A 21,704-nucleotide genomic window follows, 5' to 3' on the forward strand; every position below is an offset into this window, starting at 1 on the left:
CAGAGATTTCAGGAAATCTAATTGTTTATTCAATTAGTGGGTCCCAATAGGGGAACTAGTGTTAGGGGAGACACTATTGCTAGGTGGGTTAGGCAAGCTATTGTGGCTGCTTATTCTTCTGCAGGTTTCCCTCTGCCACCCAAACTGAGGTGCCTCAATTCGATTTCTCAAATCTGTAAGGTGGCTACTTGGTCGTTCCCACATACCTTTTTCCGACACTATAGACTCAGGGCTGATTATCTATCCTCCCTAGCTTTTGGGCACACAGTCCTTCAGGTGGTGGTCCCTCCCTAATTTCTACTCTGGTATACTCTCTGGTGGTGCTGTCGTGACAAGGGGGAAAGCCAGTAATTGCTCACCCGTAATATTATTTCCTCGTAGTCACGATAGAACCACATACTATTCCCACCCTTTTTTTGTTCTTCTCACAGAGGTGTGTTCATGGGGGTGCCGCAAAAAAATAGAGAAAATATAGAAGCTATTTGATTATATATTTTTTTGCTATAGTAAGTTTGTTTTTTGTTATTATGGCTTGATTAACCATTTATAGGATGCTTCTTAGGTCTTGGTAATTCACTGAGGCAGAGTGAGCTGTACTCTAGGTTTTCTGTTCATCTCTCTGTTGGTGCTGTTGTGACCATGAGGAAATGGAATTATCTGATGAGTAATTACCGGCTTTCCCTATGTTTTATACTTTTCCCAAATTTTTCCTTTTTTTTTTCTTTTTTACAACTGCTCTGTGGAGTTTTCCAGAGCTCAAATCCAACACATTTTCTGTGAAAACATTAGTAAGTATGATGGGAAAATGTTGGGATCACGCCTCCGTTTTACTGAAGGCCACCCCCTTTTTACAAATTTTCTGAGTAAAGTGGAAAGTTGGTGAAAGTTTTGGTGACAAATTATGGCACAGTCACAATTTGTGGCGCAATGTGGCAAATTCTGGTGCAATCAACCCAAACAAACAGGGTTTACAATTAGGGAGGTTCCGATACCGATAATAGTATCAGTATCTGGGCCGATACCCGGGATTTGCATGGTATCAGGGACTCTTTTAATGTCCCCGATACCAAACCCGATACCTGTTGCAGCGCTCCGATCCCCCATTCTGCCTTCAGCATCATGGTGTCTTATGGAGGAGCATGTGACTCCACTTCGCCCAGTGTAACGGTATGGAGGAAGCAGAGTGACGTGTATGTCACATGCTCATCCATAAGACGCCATGATGTGGAGAGCAGAACAGGGCAGCGGAGCGGCAACACAGGACAGCCGTTAAGTAAACTACTACAAGGGTGGGGGCTGCTGTCTACAAAGGGAAGGATCTGCTGTCTACAAAGGTAGGGTGGTACCTGCTGTCTACAAAAGGTAGGGGGACCTGCTATCTACAGGGGGGGCTGGCAGAAACGTAATAAATAACCTTAACATTTCCTGCATATTTTAATTTTATATTTTCTGCTCGTTTCATTTCTAATTGAAGGTTTACCAAGAACTTGTCACCAGAGCAAATAAATCTGAGCACCCTGCGTGGTGAGGGACAGTTGACAGACTTGGAGCTAGATGAAGAAGCACTACAGAACATGCTTGATTTGCCTACATGGCTTGCTATCACACGTGTTTACTGCAATCGTGCTGCTATTCGAGTAAGTAAGGATATTTCAGCTCAGCCTATAACCCTATAGTGTTGATCCAGAGAAAGTAAAAAAACTTCAAGCGGAAGAGGTAAATTTTCCTCATATTATGGAGAAAAATTCCTTCCTGGCTCCGAATCCGGCAATCAGAATAAATCCCTGGATCTACAACCCTTATAGTCACTCTGGTGACTATAACCTGTAATATCATTACTGTTTAGGAATACATCCAGACCCCTTTTGAACTCTTTTATTAAGTTCACCATAATCACTTCCTCTGGCAGAATTTTCCATAATCTCACTGCTTTTACAGTAAAGAATCCTTGTCTGTGGAGGCGTACAAACCTCCTATCTCTTAGCATAGAGGGTGACACCTTGTTATGGCTATAGTCTACTGTTTAAGGAACTACAAGTATATTTATACATATTTATTAGCCTTCTTTATTCTAAACTAAATAACTTTAGTTATTTTTAATAATCTTTCTGGGTATTGTAGTCTAGGGCTGAAACAACTAATCGATCTATTGGCAACTAATTGTAAGTGCGCGCGTAAGGCGGGATTAGTGGGAGCCACTGGCATAGCGCCTGACCGCCCTCTCTCGCCCGCAGCAACCTCATTCCAGCCTATAGGTTTTTTATTGGGTCCTGCGGGATTGCAATCCCGGTGCAAGGCTCTAGCGCATAGGATGGACAACCAGGGAATGTTCTCATCCTCCTATCTGGCGACAATTAAGAAACAAGGCCCCTTGTATAGCCCTTACAAGGAAACATTTTTTTATCTAGCTCGCAAATTATCTTCTCCACGATGATTATTTTTATCAGATTAGTTGATTAATCGAAACAATAAGCGACCAACTAATCGATTATGAAAATAATCGTTAGTTGCAGCTCTACTGTAGTCCTTCCATTTGATGAAGATTTTCGGCAATAATGAAAAACCGTTACCTTTCCTAACTAGTGCAGGACCCAACAAGGATTGGTGTGCTTCTGGACCTTGTACTAACCAATAGGCCAGACATAGTATCCAAGGTAGGGGGTCATTTTGGTAATAGCGACCACAACCTAATAAGTTTTCATTTATCCTATAAGAGGATGTCTACTAGTGGGGCTACAAAAACATTAAACTTCAGTAAGGCTAATTTGTAACAACTAAGAAAGGACCTCAGTGACATAGATTGGGACTTTGCCCTCAGTAATAAAAGTACACAAGCTAAATGGATATTGTGAACGACATATACCCTATGGGAATAAAAGGGCTAGAAATAGAAGAAAACCAATTTGGCTAATCAAAACAGTTAAGGAAGCAATAAACGATAAGAGGAAAGCGTTTTGACTACCAAAAACAAGAAGTTAGTGGGGAAACATATAAAAAAATTATAAGGAGAGAAATTAAATCTGTAAAAAAGAAAACAAGCAAAAATTGCATCAGAGAGAATTGCCATAAAAAGTAAAAAGAACCCCAAAATATTCCTTTCCTACATAAATAATAAGAAATTTTTACTGAAAATGTTGGCCCCTTAAGAAATAATATGGGGGTAATGGTGGAGGAGGATGAGGAAAAGACCAATCTACTAAGTGACTTCTTCTCTTCTGTATTTACAAAGAAAATCCAATGTCAGATAAAAGGGGAGGGAACAAAGTAAATTCTACTGCAAATCTCACCTTTTTAAACCAAGAAAAAGTGGGGTACCGCCTTAGTATCTTAAAAACACACAAATCACCGGGACCAGATGGCATCCATGCCAGGGTTTTGCAAGAATTAAAGGAGTTCTCTAAGCTAAAACTTTTAACCCCCGCTGTGCCCGGGCTGTAAAACTATACATAATAACCTTTCACTTACCTGCCTACAATCCCCCGTTGTTCCGATATCGCCGTCCCGTTCTCCGGTCCCGGTCTCTTCCACTTCCTGCGGGTCGGTGACTTCACTCTGGGCTCAGCCTGCTGCGGCCGCTGATAGGCTGAGCGCAGAGTGAAGTCACCGACCCGCAGGAAGTGGAAGAGACTGGGACCGGAGAATGGGACGGCGATATCGGAACAACGGGGGATCGTAGGCAGGTAAGTGAAAGATTATTATGTATAGTTTTACAGCCCGGGCACAGCGGGGGTTAAAAGTTTTAGCTTAGAGAACTCCTTTAAATACCGTGCTAGGCAGACCCTTATTCTTTATATTTAAGGATTCTGTAATGACAGGGATTGTTCCACAGGACTGGTGCTTAGCAAATGTGGTACCAGTATTCAAAAAGGGATCCTGGGAACTATAGGCCTGTAGGTTTAACATATGTAGTGGGTGAAATTTTTTAGGGTTTTCTGAGAGATGCTATTCTGGAATATCTGAATAAAAATAACCTTCTGACACAGCACCAACATGGGTGTACGCGGGATCGGTCCTTTCAGACTAATCTGATCAGCTTCTATGAGGAAGTCAGTCATAGATTGGATCAGCAAGTGAAGATGAAGCAGTGGATGTTACATATCTGGATTTTTCTTGCGCATTTGATACTGTGCCACATAAAAGGTTAGTACATAAAATGAGAATGCTGGGACTGGGGCAGGAAATATGTACATGGGTTAGCAACTGGCTCAGTGACAGGAAGCAGAGGGTGATTATCAATGGAACTTACTCTGATTGGGTGACAGTTTGGTGACAAGTGGGGGGTACCACTTGTGTCGGTACTGCATCCACTTCTTTCCAATATGTTTACTAATGACCATGTATAGAGATTACAGAGTAGAATTTCTATATTTGCAGATGACACCAAACTGGGTAGGGTGATAACCACAGAGGATGATAACATAATATTACAGAGGGATCTGGGAAAGCTGGAGGCTTGGGCACAGACATGGCAAAGGAAGTTTAATATGGATAAATGTAAGGTTATGCATTTGGGCCATAATAACAAAATGTACAAAGACCACATATGGAGTATTGTGTCCAATTCTGGGCACCTGTATATAAAAAGGACTTGTCCGAAATGGAGAGGTTGCAGAGGAGGGCGACAAGGTTAATTAATGGTATGGGAGGATTACAGTACAAAGACAGGTTATCAAGCTTGGGGTTTAGAGAAAAGACGTCTTAGGGGCGATCTGATTAAAATGTACAAATATATGAATGGTAACCATGACAAGGGGGCAACTCTACATCTAGAGGAAAGAAGGTTTCACCGTCATCACAGACAGAGATTCTTTACTGTAAGAGCAGTGAGACTATAGAACTCTCTGCCGCATGATGCTGGGATGCCTGACTCCATAAACAAGTTCAAGGGGGCCTAGATGTTTTTCTAGAGAGTAATTACATTAGAGGTTATGGATAGTAGATTTATGGGCATAGAAGGTTGATCAGGGGATTTATTTTGATCGCCATTTTGGGGTCCAGAAGGCATCGCCTCAATTGGCATCAACCTCATGGTTTTTTGTTTTTTTTTTGCCTTCCTCTGCATCAACACAGTAGGGTTTTAGGTTGAACTCTTTTTTTTTTTTGAATTATGTATTTTTTTGAACTATGAAAGATGTTTTTTAACCCTGGTTCAAACCCTGGTGCCCAAAACTGTACAATGTGTGGTCTGGCTAGTGATTTATATAGTGTTAAAGGCATGTGCATCGTTGCCTCTTTGATGCACCGCATAACTAAATTTTTCTTGGATCATCTGTCCCAAATGTTTTCCCATTTAATACATATTCCTAGCCTGAATTTACCTAATCTTCAACTTCCCAGACCAAGCTTCTAACCTATGCATAACTATTTGTAACAGTGCACTCTCCTCTAATGTGTTAATCACTTTACAGAGCTAATTATCGTTTGCAAAGATTGACACTTAACTGTGCAATACCTACTGTGTGATATTTCTAAAAACTGCAGAATATGGGAAAAAAATTTTGAATTGGATTTTTGTGTCAATATCTGCTGTTACCGTGAAAATTGGATAAAACTGGAATATCTGCAAAGAAAATGGAGATTTTGACTTTTCTCCTCAACTTTTCTGCTATTCTTGTGAAACCCCTTAAGGGTTAATAAACTTTCTGAATGTAATTTTTAATACTTTGAGGGGTGCAGTTTTTATAATGGGGTAATTTATGGGAAATTTCTAGCAGGGCTGTGGAGTCTGTAGATAAATGTTCCGACTCAGACTCCGGAGTTTTCTGTACTTCCGACTTCGACTCCCTGACTCCTCTGTATTAATATGCAAATGTATTTTATACATTCCTTGAAGGAAAGAAAGGTAACATACCTGTCATTACCACAGGACTACTGGCTGGGAAGCCAACAGTCTACTGTATTGAACAGTTTGTGTGCTGATCTGCTGCTGAAGATGGCAGTGGGAGGATCAAGGAAGGGGCATTTATAATAAAACATGATTTTCTTAGTAGAATCCCATAGTCATGTTTAAAGTTTAAAGGGGTACTCCGCCCCTTAAGTTTAAAGGGGTATCCCCGGGGTCCCGCTGCTGGCAACCCCCGGGATCGCCGCTGCGGCACGGCGCTTTCATTACTACACAGAGCGAGTTCGGGGGACGGATACAGAGCGATACAGTGGACGGAGCAGAGTAATGTCATAGCTCCGCCCCTCGTGACATCACAGCCCGCCTTCTTAATGCAATTCTATGGCAGGGGCGTGAAGGGGGCCACGCCCCCTCCCATAGACTTGTATTGAGGGGGCTGGCCATGACACTACGAGGGGCAGAGCCATGACGTAACTGTGCTCCAACCCCTGTATCGCCCGTCATTACGCACAGAGCGAACTCGCTCTGTGCAGTAATGATAGCGCTGTGCCGCCTCGGCAATCCCGGTGGTGCCCAGCAGCGGGACCCCGGCGATCTGACATCTTATCCCCTATCCTTTGGATAGGGGATAAGATGTCTAGGTGCGGAGTACCCCTTTAAGCTAACAATCGAGTTTACAAGTTTTTATGGCCTTAGCTGAATGGCAGCAGTTTTTCCAATGGTTTACAGCTTCAGTCTTGAACTATTGACTCTCCATTCCCTTCACTTATACAAGTGTCTCTAGTCCTGCAAAAAACATATATCCTTAACCCCTTATCAGTGAGAGGCTAGGTTACCCATGGGTTCCCTGCAACAGCAGAACACAACACTAAGGAAAGTAAAAGTATTGCCGCTCCTAATTGTGCGTTGTGTGCCATATAGTAAAGCACATGAAAAGCATGCTTCTTCACGGTCACTTAACGTGTTCGTTTTGCGGTTACGTGAGGCACTGCATGCATTGGTCTTTATTCTTAAAGTAGAGAAGTCATTAATTATAACTTTTTGTGAATTAGGACATTTAAACTTGCTTTTTTTTTTTTTTTTATTCCAATCTAAATTTAGTAGGAGTCAGAGTCGGTGCATTGTTTGCCGACTCCAGGTACCCAAAATTTCGTCTGACTCCTCGACTCCGACTCCACAGCCCTGATTTCTAGCATAAAGGCACTTCCAATCCACTTCAATCAATTAAAAAAAATTCTTGAGAATTTGGAAAATTGCTGCTAAACTTTTTTGTGCGACTTTTGTGGGTAAGCATAAAGTACCAATCAGCCCTACCTAAGCAATTTTCAGTTTTCACTTTGCAGTGGTCTGGAATTTATCAAGTGCAAAAGTCACACATAGGCAAAAAAAAAAAAAAAAGTCGCAAACCCCCTTAAAAAGTCACAAGGCCAGACTTGGCTTACAAACATTTGCATTTGACTGCATTTTTTAAAAGTCACACAAAAAGTCACAACTACAACTTTTTGTGCAGCTTTGCTCCCCGGCCACCCATCCGCATCTATCACCTGTCTACCTAGCTATTGCAGGACTACAACTCCCAGTATGCCCTTACAGTGAGGACATTCTGGGAGTTATAGCTCCAACAGCTTGCTGGCGGGTGGCAGGGGAACAGAGCCGGCCAAACGGAATATGACATTGTCACCCTCCCGCGCCGCAGGACTACAATTACCAGCATGCCCTTACAGTAAGGACATGCTGGGAGTTGTATTCATGCGGCTTGGGGGGGCGGAAGATGTGCGGATGGGTGACAAGCGTGTCACCTGCCTCCACCAGATGACTACAACTCCCTGCATGACAAGCACATTTCCTGCCCTCATTGCACGACTACAACTGCCAGCACATCATTACTGTAAGGGCTTGCTGGAAGATGTAATTGTGCGGCGTGGGTGATCAGCGAGTCAGTGACAAGCTTCCCTGGCTTGCTGGTCACCCTCCTGCACATCTCCCTCCAGCCCGGCGTCGCATGATTACAACTCCCAGCATGCCCTTACAATGAGGACATGCTTAATAAAAAACGAGAAAAACAACAAGAGGTGCGCCCCTAGTGAGGACCGTTTGATGGTAGTGAAAGTGTAACATAAAGATGGGTTCTTACCCCTGAGTGTTGCGCTTAGAGCACAACACCTATAGTAGCGTAGAAATCACGGGACACCGCTGCCACGAGGAACCACCCGGTTTGACATCCGTCAGTCCGGTAGTAGGCAATGAAAGGAAATATGTAGATAGATTCCTCTTAGAAAGGCGCTGGTACCCAAGGATGGAGATAAACTTCTTTATTGGCAACGCGTTTCGATCCCGAACCGGGATCTTCGTCAGGCATACAGTACAATGAGATACGGTTACATTTATAGTGTAAGGGATTGGATGACCACTTCCGGGAAACCGGAAAACGACGTGTCATTGCTACGTGTCAAATAGGATAAACTTGACACTTCCATATAATATTTGTAAAATAAATGCAATAAAATTATGGACTAAAAAATATGATTAATATAACAATGGGACATTTGCGATAATTGTAAAAAATCTCATTATAAAAACATTTAAACGAATGAATGAAAAACAGTACCTTAAAAAGACCATTAGGTGGCAGTAGTATAGTAGTACATAAATATGGAATAAGATCAGTACTCACAAGTGCACAGTAGATGGCAGTGTTGTAAAAGGGAAACATTAAGTGGTGTAGTTGCTCACAACCCACCACTAGATGGCAATGTGACCCTGGTTGTATGTGTCAATCTTGTTTCCACATAGGAATAGCGTTCGTGGAGGAAGGAAAGCTGTTGGGTAAGTGAATGCAAGAAGTACTTTTACTATTATTATTTGTGCTAATAACATTGAAATGGGTTTATTCGTTTTAGTTAGAGAATAACTTCTGATAATTCATTAAGGCCATCAGGAACTAAAGTTCCCATCCTGTAGATCCAGTATATTTCTTTCCGTTTTAATTGTTCAAACCTATTGGAGGCGTTCTGTGGTATGGTTTCTAGAGGGGTAATAGTAATGGGATTTGTGTTATCCGGATGGGCTGGAGCGCAATGTTTAGAAACTCCATGTAACAGAAATTTATTTTTGATATTATGACGGTGTTTATTTAATCTATTGTGAAGTGGTTGAATGGTTCTCCCGACATACTGAAGTGAGCATATGCATTGTATGACATATATTACATAGTCAGATTGACATGTTAAATGAGTTTTAATATTAAATTTTTCACCTGTTTTTTTTGAAATGACATGGGTGAGGCCGTGTGTGATTTCTCCACAGCATCTGCAATTTCTTCTATAGCATTTATAACTACCCGGTTTTCTTGCGGGATTTCCATGTTTTTCATCATCAATCTGGGAACGGTGTTGATGTAGCTGACTTGGGGCCAACAGACTCTTTAAATTAGGAGCCCTCCGAAAGGTTAGCTGTGGATTCACAGGTAGAAGATTTTTGAGGTAGTTGTCTTGCTGTAAAATGTGCCAATGTGACCTTAAAATTTGTTTTATTGAAGGTATATTTTTATTAAAAGTTGTGATAAAATTCATAGAAAATTTCTTTGTCTCTTTTTCGGCATTTGTCTTCTGTTTTGGAACTAGGCAACTTCTTTGATCTAGATTTCTTGCTTTCTTGAATGCGGTTTGAATGATTTGTTCGGGGTATTTTTTGGATCTAAAACGTTTGTTTAAAATCCGGGACTGGCTTAAAAAATCACTGTCTCTTGTGCAATTTTTCCTTATCCTCCGAAATTGGCTGAAGGGGATATTGGTAATCCATTTTCTATGATGTCCACTGTGAAAGTCCAGATAGCTGTTCACATCCACAGATTTAAAATAGGTAGATGTAAAAATATTTTGATCGTCATGAGTAATAAATAGATCTAAAAATGTAATGCTGGTAAAATCTGATTCCATAGTAAAAGAAATACCCCAATCATTGTTATTTAATGTTTCCAACAGTGAAGATTCTGATCCATCTTGTCCCTCCCATATAAACAATAAATCATCTATAAAACGGCGATAAAATCTGATGTGGGGTGATAAAATGGGGTTATCCCAAATAAACGAATTTTCAAATTCCCCCATAAATAAATTAGCGAATGAAGGTGCCACTTTAGCGCCCATCGCCGTGCCTGTTTCCTGGTGGTAAATATTTCCATTATATGTAAAATAGTTATTTTGTAAAATAAAACTCAGACCATTGATTAAAAACTCTTTGTGTGCAGTAGATAGGGTGGCATCCTGTTCTAGATATTTTTTGACACACTGTGTCCCTCTAGTATGATTAATATTACTATAGAGTGCTTGCACATCACACGTAATGAATTTCCAACCAGGTGTCCATTTAATGTCTAACAGGGATTCGATTAAATGGGATGAATCGCGGAGGTGGCTCTGTAGGTTGTGAACATGTTCCTGTAAGTATAGATCTATATAATGAGCTAAATTGCTCGTTGCTGATGATGTACAGGAGACAATTGGACGGCCTGGGGTTTTTTTTATGTCTTTGTGGATTTTTGGTAGAAAATAAAAATAGGGTTTATTACCATTTTTTATGGTGATATAATTGCGCTCTTCTTTAGTTAGGATACCCTGTTTGAAGGCATCATTAATAAGTTCATGGAGATCTGTTTCCATTTTTTTAAAAGGGTCATTTCTACTAGTGCTGTAGTACAATGTATTTGATAAGATATTGACAGCTTCTTTTTCATAAAAATCTAAATCCATAATGACTAAACCCCCACCCTTATCTGCAGGACGTATTACAATATTTCTGTTGTTGCGGAGATCCTTTAGTGCTTTCCGTTCATTTTTAGTAATATTTTGTTTCTTTTTATGGTCTTGATTGATTTTATCTTTAAAATCTGATAAAACAAGGTCTGAAAATACTTCGATGTGGGAGCCTTGTTTATGAAAGGGATAGAAGGTGGAAGGTGGTTTAACAGGTTGGTGTCTTGTTTTTTCACCTGGTGATTTTTCTTCCTGTGTACCTATTTTCATAGGAGATTTTTCTTCCTGTATATCACTATGTGGATCATGATCCACATAGTGATATACAGGAAGAAAAATCTCCTATGAAAATAGGTACACAGGAAGAAAAATCACCAGGTGAAAAAACAAGACACCAACCTGTTAAACCACCTTCCACCTTCTATCCCTTTCATAAACAAGGCTCCCACATCGAAGTATTTTCAGACCTTGTTTTATCAGATTTTAAAGATAAAATCAATCAAGACCATAAAAAGAAACAAAATATTACTAAAAATGAACGGAAAGCACTAAAGGATCTCCGCAACAACAGAAATATTGTAATACGTCCTGCAGATAAGGGTGGGGGTTTAGTCATTATGGATTTAGATTTTTATGAAAAAGAAGCTGTCAATATCTTATCAAATACATTGTACTACAGCACTAGTAGAAATGACCCTTTTAAAAAAATGGAAACAGATCTCCATGAACTTATTAATGATGCCTTCAAACAGGGTATCCTAACTAAAGAAGAGCGCAATTATATCACCATAAAAAATGGTAATAAACCCTATTTTTATTTTCTACCAAAAATCCACAAAGACATAAAAAAAAACCCAGGCCGTCCAATTGTCTCCTGTACATCATCAGCAACGAGCAATTTAGCTCATTATATAGATCTATACTTACAGGAACATGTTCACAACCTACAGAGCCACCTCCGCGATTCATCCCATTTAATCGAATCCCTGTTAGACATTAAATGGACACCTGGTTGGAAATTCATTACGTGTGATGTGCAAGCACTCTATAGTAATATTAATCATACTAGAGGGACACAGTGTGTCAAAAAATATCTAGAACAGGATGCCACCCTATCTACTGCACACAAAGAGTTTTTAATCAATGGTCTGAGTTTTATTTTACAAAATAACTATTTTACATATAATGGAAATATTTACCACCAGGAAACAGGCACGGCGATGGGCGCTAAAGTGGCACCTTCATTCGCTAATTTATTTATGGGGGAATTTGAAAATTCGTTTATTTGGGATAACCCCATTTTATCACCCCACATCAGATTTTATCGCCGTTTTATAGATGATTTATTGTTTATATGGGAGGGACAAGATGGATCAGAATCTTCACTGTTGGAAACATTAAATAACAATGATTGGGGTATTTCTTTTACTATGGAATCAGATTTTACCAGCATTACATTTTTAGATCTATTTATTACTCATGACGATCAAAATATTTTTACATCTACCTATTTTAAATCTGTGGATGTGAACAGCTATCTGGACTTTCACAGTGGACATCATAGAAAATGGATTACCAATATCCCCTTCAGCCAATTTCGGAGGATAAGGAAAAATTGCACAAGAGACAGTGATTTTTTAAGCCAGTCCCGGATTTTAAACAAACGTTTTAGATCCAAAAAATACCCCGAACAAATCATTCAAACCGCATTCAAGAAAGCAAGAAATCTAGATCAAAGAAGTTGCCTAGTTCCAAAACAGAAGACAAATGCCGAAAAAGAGACAAAGAAATTTTCTATGAATTTTATCACAACTTTTAATAAAAATATACCTTCAATAAAACAAATTTTAAGGTCACATTGGCACATTTTACAGCAAGACAACTACCTCAAAAATCTTCTACCTGTGAATCCACAGCTAACCTTTCGGAGGGCTCCTAATTTAAAGAGTCTGTTGGCCCCAAGTCAGCTACATCAACACCGTTCCCAGATTGATGATGAAAAACATGGAAATCCCGCAAGAAAACCGGGTAGTTATAAATGCTATAGAAGAAATTGCAGATGCTGTGGAGAAATCACACACGGCCTCACCCATGTCATTTCAAAAAAAACAGGTGAAAAATTTAATATTAAAACTCATTTAACATGTCAATCTGACTATGTAATATATGTCATACAATGCATATGCTCACTTCAGTATGTCGGGAGAACCATTCAACCACTTCACAATAGATTAAATAAACACCGTCATAATATCAAAAATAAATTTCTGTTACATGGAGTTTCTAAACATTGCGCTCTAGCCCATCCGGATAAAACAAATCCCATTACTATCACCCCTCTAGAAACCATACCACAGAACGCCTCCAATAGGTTTGAACAATTAAAACGGAAAGAAATATACTGGATCTACAGGATGGGAACTTTAGTTCCTGATGGCCTTAATGAATTATCAGAAGTTATTCTCTAATTAAAACGAATAAACCCATTTCAATGTTATTAGCACAAATAATAATAGTAAAAGTACTTCTTGCATTCACTTACCCAACAGCTTTCCTTCCTCCACGAACGCTATTCCTATGTGGAAACAAGATTGACACATACAACCAGGGTCACATTGCCATCTAGTGGTGGGTTGTGAGCAACTACACCACTTAATGTTTCCCTTTTACAACACTGCCATCTACTGTGCACTTGTGAGTACTGATCTTATTCCATATTTATGTACTACTATACTACTGCCACCTAATGGTCTTTTTAAGGTACTGTTTTTCATTCATTCGTTTAAATGTTTTTATAATGAGATTTTTTACAATTATCGCAAATGTCCCATTGTTATATTAATCATATTTTTTAGTCCATAATTTTATTGCATTTATTTTACAAATATTATATGGAAGTGTCAAGTTTATCCTATTTGACACGTAGCAATGACACGTCGTTTTCCGGTTTCCCGGAAGTGGTCATCCAATCCCTTACACTATAAATGTAACCGTATCTCATTGTACTGTATGCCTGATGAAGATCCCGGTTCGGGATCGAAACGCGTTGCCAATAAAGAAGTTTATCTCCATCCTTGGGTACCAGCGCCTTTCTAAGAGGAATCTATCTACATATTTCCTTTCAATGAGGACATGCTGGGAGTTGTAATCGTGCAGCGCAGGAGGGAGATGTGCAGGTGGGGGACAGTAAATGTAATAACCTATTTTCCATGTATTTATTTATTTTTCTTCTTAATTCAGATCAGTGTATCCTGTAGACTACTACGTCAATGATAAGCTTAAAATAAAATGTTAATGCGGGCTTGTTTTTTTTTTTAATATGTTTTCTTTAAACATGTTTTTTTATTTTTTTTATTTACTTTACAGGCTTAATAGTGGAAGCCGTCATATAGACTGAGTTCATTACTAAGCTGGGGCTTAACGTTAGCCACAAAAACAGCTAGCGCTAACCTTCATTTATTTCCCCGTTACCCACCGCCATAGAGGTGCTGAGAAGTGTCGGTACCAACAGGCCCGGAGTGTCAAAAATGTCTCGCCTTGACGGTAACAGGCTGGTGTTTTTTAGGCTGGGGAGGGAAAGTAACACTCATCCTCGCTCACCGTAGTAATGTCAGGCTGTTGCTACTTGGTAGGTATCTGTCTGAAAATAAAAATACGGGGAACCCTATGCGGTTTTTTTTTTGTTTAGTTTTTTAAATATTTATTTATGCAAAAAGCGTGTGGGGTTCCCCATGTTTTCATTCTCTGCCAGATACCAACCAAGCAGTAACAGCCTGATGTTACCAGGGTGGGTAAGGACTATTGATACTGGCCATCCCCAGCCTAAATAAGGCCATCATGTTACCACCTAGCGCCAGGAGCCCCTGTGGTTGTGGGTCCTGGGGTAATATTTGGAGGTTATCGCTAGCTGTTTTTAAGGCTAACGCCATGCCCTGGCTTAGTATTGGACTCTGTGTATAAGACTGCTTCCACTAATAAGCCTGTAAAGTAAGTGTAAAAAAAGAAACAACACGTTTAAAAAAAAAAAAATTATTACAAAAAACACTACCCCACAAGCATTTGTTAACCATTTTATTAATATTAAATCAAATGAGTTAGTACATTTAGGGGGGGGGGGGGGGGGAAATTGAAAAAATGTGTGATATTTATATGAATATATATAAAAATTTTTTTACCAAAGCTGCAAAGTGGTGTTTTGAAATCATTGATTGGTTTTTGCTTATGTGCTAAAAAAATGCCAAATTTATCAACCCCCTGTGATAGTATGATAAATATTTCACACATAAGCAAAGCAAAAAAAAAAACACCATAAAAACTTCCACAGTTTTTTTCTGCATTTTGGCAGTTTTTCTGGCGTTTTTTCTGTTTTGTGGAAACAGCCAATTTTGTACCTTGTGGCAGTTTTCGACTGCTTTCAGGGTACCACTCTGCGGGTCGGATGCTGAGCGCCTGGTCCACAGAGTGTAAGGAGGTGATATGTGATGTACAGCATCACTGCTCACTTTCTCCAGCCGTATAGTATACAGGGGTGCATAGTGTACCCGTGTAATACTATACAGGAGCTGGGAATCCTGTCACTGTATTGACAAGACTCCCTGCTCCTATAACCCCTTTGGTGGAATACAAGATATACAGCTATCTATATAGTGTATAGAGAACATGAGGTCCACTTACCTCCCTCGCTCTTGTCTCTGCCAGGTCCGTGTAGCTCTGCCCCCTAGTGATGGCGGAGCTACAGGGGACTGAGCTAGGGGAACAGAGCTACAGACTGGAGGCTCTGTTCATGTACATTTTGTATAATGTGAACAGACCCTTCTGGCAGTGTCTTCCCAGACGGAGACTCCAGCGGTTGCTAAACTACAACTCCCAGCATGCCCAGACATGCTGGGAGTTGTAGTTTTTAAACATTTGGAGGCTCTCTGTTTAGAAAGACATTGCATTAGTGGCACTCTACCTAGCAAAGAGCGCCAAATATGTCCCAACACTTTTTTTTTTTTCTTTTTCTTTCTTCTCATTTCAGATCCATGTATGCAGAAGATAACGATTGATTTGGTGGACTGCAGCGATGAACTGGATTTTTTTTTTCTTTTAATAAAATGGCTGACTAGGGCTGTGGGGAATTTTTTTTTTTAAATAAAAAATGTTCTCGGTCGTTCTTCATTGGGGGACACCTAACTGATGGGTATATGCTCTTGCCACTAGGAGGCGCTGACACTAGGAAAAAAAAGTCAGCACCTCCCTGGCAGGATATACCCGCCCACCTGCAGTGATGTAATCAGTTTTAACTAGTGTCAGCTAGGAGGCAAGACACAGGTTTGGGAGCTCCCCAGACCTTGTCTTTTTTTTTGTTATTTTTTAGTAAGGGCTGTTTAGATTCTTTATTCCCTTTTTTGTTTCCTTTTTTCAGGTGGGGGTTCAGGAGCATGGTGCTACCTGTTCCCCCATATGCGGCTAAGGGGCTCGGGACATAAGATACAAATGCACCGTTAACCCCTTCCCGCCAATGCCATATGCGGCTAAGGGGCATGGGCATAAAGCAAAATGCACCATTAACCCCTTCCCGCCAACGGCCAGCGCCTGGGGTTGCACCTAGGGTCCGGGTTTGCCTATTTCCCTGCTCGTCCTGGTCTGAGAAAACAGAATAACGTGATGCAGGTGACTAAAAAGCTGGCTGAAGATATCTTCAGGTAAGTATACGAAGACAGGTGAGTGTATGTATATATATATATATATATATATATTTCCCCCTCCCTCCCTGTGGGTTATTGGGGGTTCATAGGGACTCTATCCTTTATTGGGGGTTCATATGGGGCTCCCTCAGGTTCCCTGGGGGGGGGGTTGTGTAATATGTATACTGAATCCTGGGGAGGACAGCCGCCGGCATTGACGGCGGCTCCCTCCACAGGAGCCTTTGCCGGCTCACATCTGAAACAGCCTCGCTGTTCCTTCTCGCTGGGCATTTCTCTCGGCGTCTGCACTCTGCGGCGGCATATGTATAACTCAGCCGCCGGGAGTGCAGGGTCCTGACGGCGCATGGCCGCCTCTCTTCTTTCCCCTTCACTATGGCGGTATAACTCCGCCCTTCTTCCTCCCTGGCTCAGTGCGCGAAGCAGGGAGATCAGAGATCCTCCTCTCTGGCTCGCGCCCTGCAAAGGGAGTTTTTTTTTCACTGCCCTCCTTCCCTGTGACCGGGGTCAGCGTGGGCAGTGGATTCGGCTCCCGCGGCAGCTGCTGTTGAGAGCTCGCGGCCCGGCCCACTGCTGTCCCATTCCGGAGCGGCAGATTTGGCAGACTCTCTTGAAGCACTGCTATGAGCCGTCGCTCCTCAAGGACTTTCTGCTGCCGCTTATGGAAGGGCAGCATGGTGCTTCACTGTTTAGCACTGTTCCATTGTTGTGCTGGGGTCCTGGGTTCAGATCCCAGGACATATGGGAAATAAATTAGCGGGGTGATAATTTATAAGCTCCACTTGGGCAATGTTCCGCTGCCCGTAGTTATGGATGGCTGAAGTCCATACTTAAAGCGCAACTGTAATGGAAATTATACCCCCCAGAATAGTAACATGATAATATAGATGATGATACGTGTAATGCAGCTGTACTTTTGGCTGCTGTTTATCACTCTTTATCAGCCAGAAAATAGTTTTATCGTGGGGTCAGCAACAGTCGGATAGGCGTGGCTGGGGATCGTAATGCCCCGCCTCCGCCACGCCTATCCCCTGTAAGTGAGCGCTGGACCACTGTGTGATTGACACACAGGTCCCCACCCCCCGATGTTCATGATGTGCGGGCCTATGTGACTCCACTGAGCCTATACATATAATGTGCACCTTTATGTTATGTAAAATACAGTGCCCGTACTCCTCTTCTTTCTTCTCATGGTGCCGGAGACGCGCTGCTTCTGCTTTCACTACAGGCAGTGAGCTCGCTCCCTGCCTCTAGCACTGCGCAGGCGCACTGAGCTGGTGGCAGACAACGGGAGCGAGCTCTCTGCCTATAGTGAAAGCAGAAGCAGCACGTCTCCGGCACCATGAGAAGAAAGAGGAGTATGAGCACTGTATTTCATATAACATAAAGGTGCACATTATATGTATGGACTCAGTGGAGTCACACAGGCCCGCACATCATGTACATCGGGGGGTGGGGACCTGTGTGTCAATCACTCAGTGGTCCAGCGCTCACTTACAGGGATAGGCGTGGCAGAGGCGGGGCATTACGATCCCCAGCCACGCCTATCCGACTGTTGCTGACCGCAAGATAAAACTATTTTCCTGCTGATAAAGAGTGATAAACAGCAGCCAAAAGTACAGCTGCATTACACGTATCATCATCTATACTATCATGTTATTAGTCTGGGTGGGCTTAATTTCCATGACAGTTGCGCTTTAAAATTTTTCTGTTAAAAAATTAAATAATAATAAATAAATTTTAATACATAAATATACATAATTCTTGGTCACTTAGACCATTTTTTGGTGTTTGTCGCCCTCTTGTGGCCAACACTTGTATTATAGTTTCTTTTTTTATGGTTGCTCACTTCTTGGAGCACATGATATCCGCCATGGCGGGTTGTTACCAGGGACTCTAGTCCCCTTGAAATCGGGGGTTCATACTCCATTATTGTCTTCCTTTCTACCACTGATTCCCATACAGTGGGCGAGTTATTTGGCGTTCCTGGCAGTCGCTCGGGTTTCTTTTAAGATTCCTCATTTGTCAGGTCTGCTAGCCATACATCCTAGGGGGGTTCTTGGTATGTCATACTATGGGATTTCCTTCTCCACAGGCTATCGCATCCGGGGCTAGTACTACGGGTCCTCTTATACAGCACACGGTCCGCAGGGGAATATTCCTGCGGGCATGGATTAGCCCTGATATTATTATGCCACTCTCGCCTGTTTCTCAATTCACGGCTGCTTCGTCCACAGCTCACACTTGGTATCCCATTACTTGCGGGGTGCCCGATGGGGTGTCCCGTTGTTTACCAGGAACCTTACCAGTAGGCCAGACAGTGGTCTACACAGTTACCTGCACCGCCGGTCATACATCAAACGGCTGAGGCATCTGCGGCTGGTATCCCAATTCCTCACTACTGTAGGAGGTTTCCGACGGGGTGTCCCATGGTCTTCTATGGACCCATACCAGTAGTCTGCAGGGCTTTTTTCCTACACCGCCTGTCCTACATCAAATGTCTGATGTATCTGCTGCTGGAGTTCCGGTATCCTCAATACTGTGTGAGGTGCCGACGGGATGGATCGAAATCTACAATGGACCCATACCGGTAAGCCAGACACTGGTCTGCGTGGTTGCCTACATTGCCTTCCCTACATCAGACGGCTTTGGATCTGCGGCTGGTGTTCTGGTACCTCTCTGCTGTGCGAGGTGCCGAGGAGATGACTCATTGTCTGTTATGGACCCATACCAGTAAGCCAGACATTAGTCTGCATGGTTTTCCTACACCGCCTGTTCTACATCAAATGGCGGATGTATCTGCGGACGGATTTCCGGTACCTCACTATTTGTGAGACGTCCGACAGAGTGTCCCGTTGCCTACTATGGACCCTTCCAGTAAGCCAGACAGTGGTCTGTATGGTCGCTTACGCCGCATGTCACACATCAAATGGCTGATGTTTCTGCGGTTGGAGTTCAAGTACCTCACTGCCATGCGAGGTGCCGATGAATTTACTTATATCACTAAGCCAGACAGTGGTTTGCAGGTTTCCTACTCCATCTGTCGAACATCACACGTGACACACGTGATGTATCTCTGACTGTTCTTCTGGTACCTCTCTATTGTGCGAGGTTTCCCTCGGAATGACTCGCTGTCCGCTATGGCTCCATACCAGTAAGCCACACAGCGGTCTGCATAGTTTACTACATTGCCTGTCCCTTATCTCAGCGGCTGGTGTTCCAATACTCCACTGCTGTACGCGGTATATGTAGAACTGACCAACGTGTCCCATGGACACTATACGAGAGGTCAGGGCTGCTTTTTACGTCTCCCCTGCCGCCCTCTATTTCCCAGGGGGTTGGGTTTCTCAGCCTCCCCGCCCTCCCACCTATTACATAGGGGCACTATTATCGCCTGTGTTTCCGCCGCCATCTGTCTCTGACCTCTGGGCTGCTGCGGATATAGTCAGTTTTCCCGTACCTCACTGATGGGGGCGGGATCTGTAGTAGGGTTCCTGCAAGTTTTTTCGGGGTTGCTTTTAGTTGAGCAATCCTTTGTTGGTTTCTACCCCACTGGGGTGCCAGTTGGTTAGGCCGCACTCCAGTACCCCGTTTTCGAGGGAGGTTGATTGGAGTGACCATGGTGCTCAGGAATCCTACTCCTGCCGACCGGACAAGTTTCCACATGGCTTACAATGTCGACTAAACTACCATACACTTTCACACAGTAGATTGTAGTCCAGGTTACCCACTACCATGGTGTTGTTTGGAGTGGGTCTCCCCAGGTTGCCCCTTGGGCCTTATACAAGGCACCACATACTGGTTTACAGGTCAGGCCCCTCTCTGCTGCCTGCTACTCTGTCTCACTTTACTGTGTGCTTTCATATGCGGAATTCAGCGTGCCCATTGTCCCTTTGCCACATAGCCAGATTGTGTCTACATGATGTTCTAATCCACCTGGTCACCTCCCCAGTTTACGTCTATGCCGTGGCTGCAATCCGGCGGCTCTCTTCCAGGTGCAGTTATGCAATGTGTGTACCGGTGGGTTCTTGGGACCCTTTCTACCGGTTGGTCCCGTTGTGTCTGCACTTTTTCCTGCTCCACATTCTTTCTTCATCTCCCGAGTATGCGTCTGCAGCCTTGGTGTCTGACGCCATTAGTAGATGAGAGGTGGGCCCTCTTTTGTATGCTGCTGTCTCTAGGAGGTATGACACTATGGCAACAAAAAGTCTGCTGCTCCCAGCAGGATATACCCGCCTCCAGGCCCTGAGCTAATCAGTTTTTAGCTTAGTGTCTGAAGAAGGTGGACAGGGTCTGGAATTCTCCAGACCAGGTCTTATGTTTTTATTATTTTCCTAGTTAGGGAATGTGTTTTTTATTCCTTTTTCTTTCATGTTTTCAGGTGGGGACTCAGGAACTGCTGCTCACTGTTTCCCCATTGCGATTGAGGGGGCACAGACATTGCGTATATGCGCTGTTCACCCCCTCTCGCCAACGGTCAACTCCTGGGGTTGTACCTCATGGGTCCAGGTCCCACTATTTCCCTGCTCGCCTCGCTCGCACATGGTAGCTCGGCGTGATGCAGGTGACAGAAAGCTGACTGAAGACCTCACAGAAGACTCCATTAGGTAAGTTCTTCTGACTGAGGTGAGTATATAATATATTCCTTTCTCCCTTAGGTGCTGACTCGCAACCTCTGGAGACCCTCAGTTTTTAGCCCACCTTTCAGGGTCTAATGGGGCTGGTCTGTACTAGGGGCTTAATCTTTATTATTCTGGGGAGAGCAGTGGCATATTGGGATGATTGGCTTAGTTTTATTCTATGCACTCGTGTGTGTGTGTTACTATGCGGCTTGTACTGTACGGGCACATGAAGCGCCAACTTACCTTCACTTTCGGTGGAAGACTGCTGCCGGCGCATATCAGTCTCGCCCGCTCACTTCCCCGCAAGCGCATATGCGACTACATGTGCAAGGAGCAGGCACCATTATTATTCTTCATCGGCATTTCAGCGGCGGGGGAGCTATAGCTCCCCCCACAGGGCCACCAGGGCTTACTGGAGGCGCGAATCGTCCTACAATCAGCGCTGTGTGCACGATGTAGTTGACAGGGGCCAATCAGACAGTGCCCCTGCTCCAGGCAGTAGGGGAATTTGCACCTATTCGGTACAGATGGTGGGAATATTTCAGCGCTGTCCACAACCGGTAAGTGTAAAATTCTTGTCACATGTACAATAAAGAATAAGAATTTTACACTTACCGGATGTGGACAGCGCTGAAATATTCCCACCATCTGTACCGAATAGGTTCAAATTCCCCTACTTCCATATCCCACGCTGCTGTGATGGCGGGTGCAGCTGCAGTCCTGAGTGGATCTCCTGATCTTGGTATCCACACAACCAGCCGAAAGGATATGTCCACCATACCTTTATGAGTGTTGTGCC

At 42.9% G+C, this 21,704-nt stretch overlaps 1 protein-coding gene across 6 annotated transcripts in view; it reads left to right on the top strand.

Moving 5' to 3' along the window:
• Positions 1-21,704, top strand: part of LOC130356321 (bridge-like lipid transfer protein family member 3A) — a 191,677-nt gene that overhangs the window by 34,171 nt on the left and 135,802 nt on the right. For 4 of the 6 annotated variants that reach the window (XM_056557649.1, XM_056557648.1, XM_056557647.1 and 1 more), the window contains exon 2: positions 1,475-1,637. The exons of the other annotated variants lie outside the window; for them this stretch is intronic. In XM_056557649.1, the coding sequence (XP_056413624.1) occupies positions 1,475-1,637 (163 nt within the window). The remainder of the gene's footprint in view (positions 1-1,474; positions 1,638-21,704) is intronic. 6 annotated transcript variants of the gene reach the window in all.

This window comes from Hyla sarda, chromosome 2 (genome assembly GCF_029499605.1).
Source record: "Hyla sarda isolate aHylSar1 chromosome 2, aHylSar1.hap1, whole genome shotgun sequence".
NCBI lineage: Eukaryota > Metazoa > Chordata > Amphibia > Anura > Hylidae > Hyla > Hyla sarda.